The sequence below is a fragment of the Cnephaeus nilssonii genome, assembly GCF_951640355.1.
Source record: "Cnephaeus nilssonii genome assembly, chromosome: 17".
Lineage (NCBI taxonomy): Eukaryota > Metazoa > Chordata > Mammalia > Chiroptera > Vespertilionidae > Cnephaeus > Cnephaeus nilssonii.
Window position 1 is genome coordinate 33,541,860 of NC_137088.1, and position 12,507 is coordinate 33,554,366.

The 12,507-nt window shown below is 56.1% G+C and overlaps 1 protein-coding gene across 3 annotated transcripts in view; it reads left to right on the forward strand.

Annotated features, from left to right (window-relative positions):
• SLC6A6 (solute carrier family 6 member 6) overlaps window positions 1-12,507 on the forward strand; it is a 74,770-nt gene that overhangs the window by 58,990 nt on the left and 3,273 nt on the right. For all 3 annotated transcript variants that reach the window (XM_079794684.1, XM_079794682.1, XM_079794683.1), the window contains 6 exons: window positions 1,242-1,345; window positions 1,475-1,599; window positions 5,224-5,336; window positions 9,678-9,815; window positions 10,958-11,060; window positions 11,625-11,725. In XM_079794684.1, the coding sequence (XP_079650810.1) occupies window positions 1,242-1,345; window positions 1,475-1,599; window positions 5,224-5,336; window positions 9,678-9,815; window positions 10,958-11,060; window positions 11,625-11,725 (684 nt within the window). The remainder of the gene's footprint in view (window positions 1-1,241; window positions 1,346-1,474; window positions 1,600-5,223; window positions 5,337-9,677; window positions 9,816-10,957; window positions 11,061-11,624; window positions 11,726-12,507) is intronic.

Below are 12,507 nucleotides of genomic sequence, written 5' to 3' on the forward strand. Positions count from 1 at the left end.
TTCCACTGGGCGGGGGCAGGTGGTTCACAGCGCTCGTGGGCTTTCCCAGCTGTGTGTGTATCTTTGTCGAGGACTCCTGAGGCAGGCCAATTATAGAGTCTTCTTCAGGCACTGTGCCAGGGAGGAGAGAGAAGTCTTTCTGAGCTAGTCTCTCCTTGGACCTGGCCTCTGCCTACACCAGCCAAGAGGGCTGCATCGTGAGGGTGGGAGAGCTGCTGGCTTCCTTGGCCAAGGACGGAATTCAGAGTTGGTGACCTCTGAGAAACTTGAGGGATCAGTACTGAATGTTCACCTCTTGGCACTCAGCCACGTGACCACAGGGAGTTGGAGAAAACCCTGGGAGATTTTATGGGCCTGTTGAAGGATCTTTTTGTCCCCAGGATCCTCAGCCTTCAGGTTGCTGCTTTGGGTCTCTTTCCCACTCTCTTCTCGCCCTGGGCCAGAGGTAGATGGGAGGGAGGTGGACAGCATCAGAGGACTGCGTGGAAGGCAGCTTTGAGGCCATAAGGAAAACTGCCTAATGAGGGTTCTGGAGAGCACTGCATTAACCATTAGCCCAGTGGTTGGCAAACTCATTAGTCAACAGAGCCAAATATCAACAGTACAACGATTGAAATTTCTTTTGAGAGCCAAATTTTTTAAACTTAAACTTCTTCTAATGCCACTTCTTCAAAATAGACTCGCCCAGGCCGTGGTATTTTGTGGAAGAGCCACACTCAAGGGGCCAAAGAGCCGCATGTGGCTCGCGAGCCACAGTTTGCCGACCACGGCATTAGGGGATTCTTCTCCATTCTAACTCAGGGGCCCCAGGCAATAACAATTACAGTAATGACAACAGCCTTGACTTACCAGGAGGCCACTGGTACTGGACTATTCTTTGAACCTGCAAAACAGCTCTGTGGGGAGGGCCGTGGAACCCATTTTACAGATGCAAAACTGTGCAAACTGAGGCTTCGGGAGTCATATTAACTTGCCCACAATGATTCCATGGTTGGAATCCAGATCCATCTGTTTTACGAGCCCAGTTTCTTCAACTTCTGGGGTTCCTTGCAGCTCAGTGTTGTCTTGAAAGGCACCTTGGATTTCAGCACAGAGACTCCAGTTGCAGTTGAGAATCTGCACATTTTCAGGTGCAGTCCTCGGTGACCAGGTGGCCAGGGACCTGCACTACCTCCTCCAGGAGGCCAGGTCTAATGGCTCTTTCTCTCTTTCCTTGCCACCCACCTCCTCAACCCCCATAGGTGTGGATTGATGCTGGGACCCAGATATTCTTCTCCTATGCCATCTGCCTGGGAGCCATGACCTCACTGGGGAGCTACAACAAGTACAAGTACAACTCGTACAGGCAAGTGTTGTGCCAGCGGGCCTGGTGGACCTTAGAAATGATGATGATGTTTAAAGAAAAAAGAGAAGTAGGGAGCGTGGCTTCCTTGTGTTGTGAATTAACTTGCTCCCTGACATATGTGTAACTTAGGGACTGTATGCTGCTGGGATGCCTGAACAGTGGTACCAGTTTTGTGTCTGGCTTCGCAATTTTTTCCATCCTGGGCTTCATGGCACAAGAGCAAGGGGTGGACATTGCTGATGTGGCTGAGTCAGGTATGGTGGTATCGGTGGCAGTGGTGGTGGGCACTGCCACCTAGTGTGTAAGCTGAGTACTGCAGGCATGAAGCCAGACCCCAGGGGCTTTGGAGGGGGGGGACGAGCCTGGTTTCCAAAACGGACCCCCCCCCACCAAGATGTCCCCCAAGTACCAAAGAGTACAAAAGCTAAATTTTAAACACTTTCATTGCGATTTGGCCCAAGGGGTGGTAGAAACATGGGTTTGGTTACGTTGGGGAATATTTAGCTACTTCCGTGTGCTCTTCCCCCCCTCCCCTTCCTTCCCCAGCAAACTCCTGGTTTCCGAAACAGAAACCACTTTCCTACCTCAGGCCCAAGTCAGCCACCAATCGGCATTCCATCACCACCTTCTCAGCTTTGGTTTCTGTATTTTGCACTTTGCTCCCAGCGCGCTCCCTCTAAGCAAACCCATTCATTCGTTCCACTGATGTTTATTGATTTATTGAGTCTCTTCTCTGTGTCAGGCACCACCGTAGGCTTGGGGTGGGGAGAGACACCGGGCGTGGCAGGCCGCCCTCTGGGACAGGACAGATCTGATTGGGGTGTGTTGTGGGGACACTGTCACCCCCAGGACAGTCCCCTAGAAACACAGACTTCACAGCCTGGGATCTTAAGCTGGGATCCTGGGGCTCCAGCAGGACAGTTTGGGAATCTGAGAATCCTGAGGTCTTCAGTTGCTAGAATCCTAGAGTCTCAGAACCACAGTATCTCAGGTGCCTAAATTCTAGGCCTGGCCATGATGCACTAAGTCCTGGACCTGCGGCCTTAAAACTGCAGTGGCTTAGGCTCCCAGGATCCTCAAGTCCACCTCTCTGGCTTCTCTGCCCTTGCCCAGTCCTGCCCAATTCACTGGAAAGGTGGCCATCCGTGGCCTGCAAGGTTTTGTTATTTTACATACCTCCCTCTGCTCCGCTCGACCTCCTAATTTCTCATGACTTCTGTGGGGCCTCTTGGAGGCTGGCGGGGGCCCTGGGCTGAGGCGCCTCAAGCCCTGAGGAGAATGTAAGGTTCTGACACCAGGGACCACCATAGGCCAGGGGCAGGCACAGCTGGAGTCCCTCCCTGCCAAGGTGTCATCCTTGCCCGTGGGACTAGAGTTGGGGCGGGGGTCAAGGGTACCTCAGCGTTGTGCATTCAGATGTCTGCTGCATAGATGAGAGCAACAGCTTGGGTCTGTCAGGGTTAGAGCTGGGGGCTCCAGGACAGGGCCCCTCCAATATGAGAGTGTCCTCCCTTCTGCACCGCACCCCCCCCCCCCGCCCCCGCCGGCACATGTGACAACCTCTGGCCCTTCCTGTATAAGAATATCTCTGGGCTCCTCTGACCTCCCTGAGCCCCTGGGCCCTGCTTTCCTCCTCACTTGCAAAGATGCTGCCATGCCCCATCCTCACACCCACACCCACACCCACACGTGCAGGCCAACGTGGCAGGTCCACGCTTCAGGCCGATGCATTTCTCCACTGACCCCAGTTCCAAATCAGACCTTCAGCCATCATTTCCCTGCCCTGAGAAGCCCCCAAAGGCAGGCCTGAGACAATCCAGAAATATCCACACCACCTGAGTTGACAGAGTGGTGAAGGGAGGTATCCACCTCCTTCGCAGATGGCTTTTCTCCCCGGTCGAGGGCTGGCAAACGGATTCCGATGGATTGGGAATGGCCAGGAGCACGGAGTGAACTTGGTGGTGGGAGAGATGTATCGATAGCTCTCTGCGGACAACTAGGCACTTCCATGTGTGTGCAGACGCTGTCGACCTCAGTTGTTTCTTCCTCCCGTCCACTTCCAAGGCGTTGCGCTTATCCCCCACGGTGATGTCTGAACAGCCGACACCTCAAGGGCGATTATTTCTCTAACAAGCTTTCAACAAGCACCCTATTGAGCCAAGTGCATTTGAACGAGATCATTATTTAGCTGAACGGAGTGCAAATGAAATGCAGAGAGACGCTTTCTCCGCTCACAGGGGCACGCAGAGCGCTCGGGGCCGCGGTCTCTCACAGGGACGTCTCTCTCTAGAGTTCACCGTGCGCTTTAGACAGGCGCCCGGGCCCGCTCCCAGAGGCTGGCTTGAGAAAGGCAAAACTGAAATACAGAAACGAGTGCGTTGAGAACCTTCACAGGCCCTCGGGGGGGGGGGGGGGGGGGGGAGGACGAGGGGTCGGGGGGAGGGTCCCATTTTACATCTGTCTCAAAGTGGGCTGGACTGGACTCCTCACGCAGAGCTGACGTGTTGGGGGGCCCGGGGCCCCAGCCTAGGTGGGAGTGTGGTTTCCTGGTCCAACTTGGGCTTTGGGGTTAGTACAGCACCCTTTCCACCATTTCTTAGGTGCTAGTTTTCTAGCCGCCTGAGGACGCTCGGTCAGGGCTGGGTTTTCCTCAAGTTGGGTGGACTCTGGATTGTAAAAGGGCCCGCCCTTGACCGCCACCTTTGTGTTTAATGCTGTGGGCTGTGGTTTCTGGCTCCAATTTATTTCAAAGTTTTTTTCCCCCGCCCCCATTCTTAAACCATTCCTTTGGTTCTGATATCTGCTTAAATATCCCTCCTCTTTGTTGTTTCACGTCTCTTTTCTTGACTTTTTTTTTTTTTTTTAGTTGTGGATTTTACTTTTTCTCCCGTCTCCTGGACCCACAGGCCTCAGTGACAACCCATTTCCTCCCCATGCATCTTCTCTCAGGCGGCTGGAGACGGGAGACCTTTCTCATGTCTCCAGAATGTGTCCAGGCATAAAGGCACCCCCTGAGCTGATGGGGCTCCTGTCCCCAGTCCGGCCACCAGATTCCGTTGCGGTCCCCTCTTTAGAAACCGGAAGCCCTTTGTTAGGGGAACAGTGTCAGCATCTGGGAGTCTGAACCCGGGAAGGCTCCTTGGGAGCCGTTGATGGCAGCCTGCCCTCACTGCTCAGGCAGGGAACCTGAGGCCCTGAGAGGCATGTGGTGATGTAAAGAGCAGATGGAGGAGCAGGTGGGATGAGGACTTGAATAGAGGCCGGGGCTCTCCCAGGCCTGGTGGCCTGCCCCCCGCACCCCTCCCTTCAGCGTGGGGCCTTGGCTCTGACCTTGGTCAGGTGGGTGCACAGAGGCACCCCTGGAGAGACCCTCGCCCTGCTGGGCATGGTTCTCTGTTCTTTTTTCTTTCCACTCATGCAGTGTTTTAGTGGAAACCTTTTCTTTGCAACCGGGGATTTAGCAGTCAGGTAACCAGGACTTCCCTTGCTTCCTTCCAGCAAATGTTGGCATGGTTGCTCTGGTTGGGGGAGGGGCGCTCCTTTTCCAAGCGGGCAGGGTGCGTCCAGGCTCAGTCCCGTTCCCCACCCAAATAGCCAGCGTCTGTCCGTCCGGATTCTGGTGTGTGAGGAGGCCACTGGTGCTGCTGCTTAGGAGACAGATGCTAAAACGGGGCCCTGCCTGTGCGCCCGTGCGTCCCACCCAAAGCGAGACGGGCCCGGTCTCTTTCCCAGGCAGGAGCTCAGGCCCGGCTCCTCCCTGCCTTTGGGTTTGGGAGACCCGCCTTAGACCAACGTGTCTTTGTATGCGCTCTGGTGCCCCGGGTCTCGGTGCTGACGTGCCTCCCCCTCTGCCCCTCCCCATCTTCTCTTCCCTCTAGGTCCCGGCCTGGCCTTCATTGCCTACCCGAAAGCTGTGACTATGATGCCGCTGCCCACTTTTTGGTCCATTCTCTTTTTTATTATGCTTCTCTTGCTTGGACTGGATAGCCAGGTATGTGCAGGTGGAGGGGCTGGCCCCAGGGGGGCACTGCCCGCGGGTGGGTGGGGGGAACTGGTTCTGGATAAGCCTCCTTGGCCACGTGTGAGGCGGTTCCACCCGCCCCACCCTCACATCAGACCCGCCACCGCTGCGGCCAGCAAGCAGGACGTCTGCCCCAAAGCTCAGGGTTTTGACCTCAGCAAGGGGAAATGGACAACCAAGGGTGTGGTTAAACAGCCAGAGGTGGGAACTGAAGGGCAAGGCCGGCACCGAAATGCTGCGCTCCCGTGGAGCGGCGGGGCGGGGCGGGGCGGGGCCCAGGATAGGCAAGGCACAAGGGCAAAGGAGGGAAGGGACAAAGGCCTCTGCTTAAAGCACAAGGGGGTCCCTGCCCGGCCAGCATGGCGGGTCCTGAGTGGGGCCGGGGAGGCCTACACACACCCCTCCCTTCTGTGCTCCCTAGAGCACAGGAGTCGGGGAGCTTGTCCCCCCAGTGCGACCCTGGTCCTCCAGTGCTTCCCCAACAGCCAAGCTCGGAGCCCCCCTCAAACCCACCCTGTCCTCTGGCGGTTCTGGCTCCTGCCCTCCGGGGCCGGACTCCACCGAGGCTGCTCCTGCGCTTCCTGACCCCCACGGCCCGGCCCCTCAGGGCTCAGGCCTCCCCCTGGTGCTCAGTGAGCACCAACCAGGGCTGCGTCTGCCTTGGGAGTCACCCAGTTCTACGCCCCCCAAGCTGCTGTGTGATGTTGGGCACATTTCCTCCCCCTCGGAGCCTCACGTTCCTCCTCTGGCAAATGGGTGTGATTGAATCTCCACTGCCTGGTCTGAAGCACCAGGGACAATGCCTCGTACAGAGCCTCAGGGGTGCTGGGAGGATGAATAACATGAGCTCTCGGTCACCTGTCCCTGGAGATCCGTGTGTCTTCACCGGGGTCTTCTCAGGAGTACAGGCGTGACTCCGGGAGTGGGAAGCTGTGTGCAGGGCAGGCTGGTCCTGTGCCCAGGCGAGTTAGAATCTTGCATGTGGTGTCCGCCACCCAGGGGCCAGCACCTGAGGGCAGTCCCTGACGGCAGGCCTTTTGCAGCCTCCGGTGTGGCCTGGGGGGTCTGGCTGCCTCATGAAGGCTGTGGGTCATCCGAGACCCAGTGAGAGGCGGGGCGTGGCCAGTTCAGGAGGGCATTGCCGCCCACCCGGAGGGCAGCAGCCACAAAGCCAGTGCCCAGGGCGGGTCCCCGGAAACTCAGAGGAAAGTCTTAGAAGGTCAGGCAGAGCAGAGGAGGCGGTCCACCAGCAAGGTCAAGAACAGAGCCAAGGATTTGGCAGAAAAGGGAGCAGGATTAGCAGAAAAGACAGAATGAAAGCATTTGGGGGATTGAAAACAAAATGCTCCCACAGTTGTTGATGGGCTTGAGCTGTGTAAACAGCAGGAGGGCTCCATTAATCATTCCTAGTTAATGAGTTTGGCCTTCGGAGGCCCCAAGCAAATGGCTTTTATAACTTTTTCCAGACCTCTGAGTGAAAGCAAAAAAACAAAAATAGAGAGAGGTTAATAAATGATGAAGCCTGACATCGCCATGGGCCCAAAATAGGCCTCTCGGGCTACGGAAACTGCTTCCTGAGCAAGCGGAGGTGGTTTTATTCGTCAGGTTTTCTCCGGGGAGGCAGGTGGGGACCTCTGAGCTCGAGGCACTAAGGGAACCTCAGTGGGCGCTCGAAGCCAGCCTCGGAGGGAATGGTTCTCTTCCCACTTCACAGCGTGGAGCTCTGCTCAGAGCCCTTACCTGACCCGCCTGCTGTACCAGCAAGGGCCGTGGCGGGCTTAGTCCCGGGGAGCTGGGTGAGGCCTGGTGTCTCCCGTCCGGTGGCATAGGTTGGCATCCTCCTTTCCCCTATGCACGCTGTGAACCTGGGGACATGGGAAGGTGTTGCCAGTGCCGCTGGCCACCTCACACACCACCAGCACTGACAGGGTCAGAGCCCTGCCCTGTGAGGTGCTCACACGGCCAGGCTCCATGCCAGGCTTTCTGTGTGCCCGTGCGTGTGGTAACATACACAGGACAGAACATTGCTCATCTTCACCGTGTTGAAGTGTGCAGTTCAGTGGCGTTCGGTCCATTCACATGGTTGTGCAACCATCACCGTTATCCATCTCCAGAATTTCCTGTCTCCCCGCCTGAACCTGTTTCCATTAAACACTCACTTCCCAGTCCCCCTCTCCCCAGTCTGGCTTTTTGTTCCTGTGTTAGCTCCTTAATTTGCACAATGTCCGAATCCAGGAAAACCGAGGCATGGAGAGATGAGGGCCCCCCCGAGGCCACACTCAGCTGGCTAATGGGTGGAGCCATGACTTGACCCGGACTGCCTGTTCCCAGACCTGCTAGTTTGTCCCTCCTGCCTTCCCTTTGAGGTCTCCCCAGGTAGCTGCCACCTCTGGGAGCGCAGAGACCCACAGGCCCCCTTAGGGAGGCCTCTCGCTGATGGAGGAGCGTGACGCTGGCTCACTCCAGGACACGCTCTCTAGCGTTTGGGGGCCACTCTCCGGCTTAGGAGCCATCTTACCGCTGAGCGGTCTTGGTGAGAGGGAGTGGGTCCATTGCCCACGTGGAGGCAGGAGCCTGTGGGTGTCTGGCCTGCCCGAGGGGACACAGTTTGTGAACAAACATCACAAGACGAGGGCCGGAGCCCCTGTCCCAGGAGTCCCCCCTCTCAGCCCCTGATAGGTGTTAAAACCAGTGAATCACCCCATTGCCAGTTCACGCTCATGAGTTCACATCTGTCTCAGCAGCCCTGCTGAGCAGGCAAGGCCCTCCCATTTGACAGAGGGAGAAACTGAGGCTTGGAGAAGCCAGGGTCACGTAGCGATTAAGTGAGGCAGGTCTGAAGGGGCTGGTGGGGAGGGAGTGAGGGGACGGTGTTCTCCAGCAACGCAGGCCACCTGGAAGAGGGGCTTGTGCAAGTCGTGGCCCCGGCTCACATGATCTCCCCGTCTATAATTTCCCATCTCAAGAAAAGAACGAACCTTTGTTCTTAAACTCCTGCTGAGGCTAACCTTGGAGCTGCAGGTTTGCTATTTTTCAGTAGTAATTTGGGTTCAAAACGCCTTCAGCGGGCACATCAATGAGAGGTCGAACCATCAGCGCCTTGTATCTGGGCTCCTTTCAAGAGCCTCTTGGTCCTCTTTTCCCTGAGTCCCTGGCAACAAAGAGTCATTTATTTCCCCTGCCCCTTCAGCACAGGAAAGGGACCTACCTGTTCCTCGTTGGTATTCCCTGCTCCTCCTGCCGTGCGTCCCAGGGGAGTACGTGGTTGGAGCCGGCTTGTAGGAATGCTGAGGGAACATGCCTTCCCAGCAGCCTCTCCCAGGGAAGGAACAGGCCTTAAAGGACTCAGAGGATGTGTCAGTGGGCAGGGCAGTTTGTCTATGGCCATCAAATGTAAAATGAGGCTAGGGGCCCTTTAATCCTGAAGTGGTACTTGTGCACACGAGCCTCAGGAGAGATGGAGGGAAGAGTCCTTGCCCAGGTCAGTAGCTGCAGAGGCTGGCAGCCACCTGCTGGCACTGGTTAGGTCTCTGACGGCACGTGTCCACAGGATGGAGTTTTAAGCTGCCGTTTAAAAAACGAGGCAGCTCTCCATGGAATGCTATGGGTCTCCAAGATAAATGATTAGGTGCAAAGATGGGAAGCTTTAGAAAGGTTGAGACTCAGTCTAGAACATTACCGCACGTTTGGGATCTCAGGGATGGGGTCCCAGAGTCCATTAGCCCTGGAGTCGTGGCTGCATTGAGCTCACACACATGGGCATGTAGGTGGGAACGCACACGTGCAAAATTCCCTTGTGGGCTTACGATCCCCAAAGAGTTAAAAGCCACCACGTGAATCTGATGGGGAAACTGAGGCCCAGACTCGCCCTGTGTTACCCACCCATTTGAGCAGTCCCAGGTGCCTGGCCCAGCTGGGCACTCGAGGCCTGGAAATGAGGGGGCACTACCCTTGGCTTCAGAGAGGACCGAGACCAACGTGTGAGGAGGTTGTCTTGTTGACACACGCATGCCAACACACGTGCCAGGGCGGAGTCAGCATTGGCTTCCAAGGAGCGGTCATTCCTGAGCTGAGGCTTGACTTCTGAGGGCCAGGCGTGCTGGTGGCAGGACGGCCTCAGCAGAGATGCGAGCTGTGGAACGCGGGGAGGACTGTGCATGGGCCACCGTGGCCTGACGGGCAGGCCGCGCCCAAAGACCAGTTCCCACTCTTGGACTTGACCCCACAGGCTGACTGGGTGCTGCGCCCCTCTCTCTCAGCAGAGGGAGGTGCTGGGCATCTGCCGCTCAACCTCTCTCTTTCCCCCCGCAGTTTGTTGAAGTTGAAGGACAGATCACATCCTTGGTTGATCTTTACCCATCCTTCCTAAGGAAGGGTTTCCGTCGGGAAATCTTCATCGCCTTGATATGTAGCATCAGCTACCTGCTGGGGCTGACCATGGTGACGGAGGTAGGTGGCTCTCTCACTTGGCCCGAAGGGCCTCCCCTTATAGGGCTCTTGGTGCCCCGAGAACTCAGAGCAGTTTGAGGCCATACCACCTCCCTGGTCCCCCCAGCAGCTGGATGAGAGGACCAGGATGGGTAATCCAGCCCCACCCAATTCAGGGGTCCTGCCCTGCCAGGGGCCTACACTGTAGGGAAGCCAGCAGTTGACTCAGTTTCTCCCCTTTCTCCTGTTAGCTTGGCCACACTGCTGCTCTCTGTCTTCCTCGTCCTGGAAGGCCTGGGGGCGGGGAGGCTCAGCTAAAATCCCTGTTAACAACAGCTCTGCTCACCCTGACTGTGCAGCGCCCTTCTCAGGCCTGGGGCAGGTGGCTCGGGGGTAAATACTGTAGGCGGTGCTGACCGAGGCCGGAGGGTGCGCTGTGCAGAGAGTGGGCAGGGGCCAGAGAGGATCCGTTTAAAGTGGGACAAAGAAGCAAGCGAGGAAAGGAGTGTCTGAGGCAGCAGTGGATCAGCACGTCTAGCAAGAGGTGGGCCAGAGAAGAAAAGATTCTCGTACTAAATAACGTAGGCATGTGAGCTTAGCATAGGCCCGGGGCATGCTCTCTCCAGTACCTCTCCCCACCCCGCTCCCCATATTCTCCTGCAAAGGGTTGCATTGGCCCCCAAACTCAATTCAGGGTTTCCCATCACCACTTTTCCTTACTGGAAGCAAAAGTAAATGCATTTTCCTAGAAGTATCTGTAAGAAACCTCCCCCCCAAAAAAGGTAGATCACAAGTCCATACAGTGAGCAGCTGGATGTTCCTCAAGTCTCCTGTTGGCCATGGCTGGTTTTAAGTACCTCCCTGTGGAGCAGGCTTCAGGGAACTCATCATTTTTTTTGCTAAGGAAGACGTTGCTTTGCTGTATTTTTTCCGTGTGTGTGCACGTGTGTGTGTGTGTGTGTGTGTGTGTGTGTGAGATTAAATTTTCCAAACATGAAGTGGGAGTATCTTTATACACAGGTACTCTGTTATCATATAGTCTTTGCCAATTTTTCCTTTGGGTATTATATTTTCTTTTACATTTTCTTATTGATATGCCGGAGCTCTTTATATATTAAGGGAATTAGATACCAAATCAAACTTCTCTGTTTTTTTCTTCACAGGGTGGCATGTATGTGTTTCAACTCTTTGACTACTATGCAGCTAGCGGTGTATGCCTCTTGTGGGTTGCATTCTTTGAATGTTTTGTTGTTGCCTGGATTTATGGTGAGTGCCGGTTCCTGCGTGTCCTCTCTCAAGTCTCTCCTTTGGGCCTCACCGTTTAGAAGCTCCAGAAACAGAATTCTAAGGGGGAACCCATTCTGAGTTGAACATGAAGCCTTTCCTGCCCTGGACTTCCCATCCGAAGGCGGCCCCTCCCCACTCACATACTGTTGTTGTAGCCACACTACAGCTGCTCCCTGTGCTGGAGGTGCAAGGTGTGACTGCGTGTTGTGGCAAACACGTGACTTGGCTCTGCAGGGGCCTCTGTGTGATAACTCTGGGGGCCCGGGATGGTCCACTAGACCTCCTTGAGACCCTGGATTGGTCAAATCGGGTTTGGAGTGGGATATGCCTACGGTGCCCCAAAAATACAGGATGCCCAGTTACTTTTGAAGTAATTTCAGATAAACACCGGCTGTCCATGGGTCTATGGGCTGTAAGATGCAAGGACCAGGGTCAGGCCCCAGAGACCCTTCATGGCACTGAGCCCTGGCTCTGCTGCTCCCGGGGTGGGTGCTGTCCTGGCATTGGGCACCATGTCACCATCTGTCTGCCCGTGTCTTGCAGGCAGTGATAACTTGTATGACGGCATTGAGGACATGATCGGCTACCGGCCTGGGCCATGGATGAAGTACAGCTGGGCCGTGGTCACTCCAGTTCTCTGTGTTGTGAGTTTCCTCTTGCCTGCCTGTGGGGGGTCGCCTTTTCTCACCTGCTGAACTGTTTTGCATTCACGGCTGACCAGCGCTGTCCTGGAACAAGCCTAGCACAGCCCCACCCGGAAGGAGGTGGGGCAGGCTGCTCCGGAAGGTTATCTCGAGATGAGTTTTGAAGGATGAGTAGGAGCTGGTCAGGAAGAGAAAACGGGAAGGGCGTTCCTGGCAAAGGAACCAGCCCATGCAAAGGCAAAGGGTTCTCAGAGAGGAAGACCTATCGGGGCGCATCGAGGAATTCGGAGATCCGCCATAGAGCGCGTCACCTCTCCCCAAACCCTTCCAGGGCTCGCGAGCCCGCTTCCGGCCACTGGTTAAGTTAAGGAGCCGTCGGACGTCCAAGGGAGAGGGCACAGACATTGGGATGGGGTGTTCCTGTGGCAGGGTGGGGCTGGTGACTGGAGAGGGACTTCCCAGCAGAGAGATGCTCTGGGCGCTCCCAAGAACAAGGAGGCTGCGAACCAGCCCCGGGCCCCATGACCCCACCTTATCCATCCCACTGTTCATGGGCCCTGAGGCCACCGGTCAATTTGTTGGGCTGAAAGCTGGGCTGTGGGCACCCAGGTGGGCAAGGCCCAGCTCCACACTTTGTCCTGGGCTCTGGGTCTGGGTCTGGGTCTGGGTCTCAGAGATGGAGATGGGCGGGGAGGGGCGGAAAGACTCTCACCCAGCAGCTGTCATTTATTGTGCACCTGCTGTGTGCACCTGGGACTTCGCCAAGTGCTAGAGAAACTGGG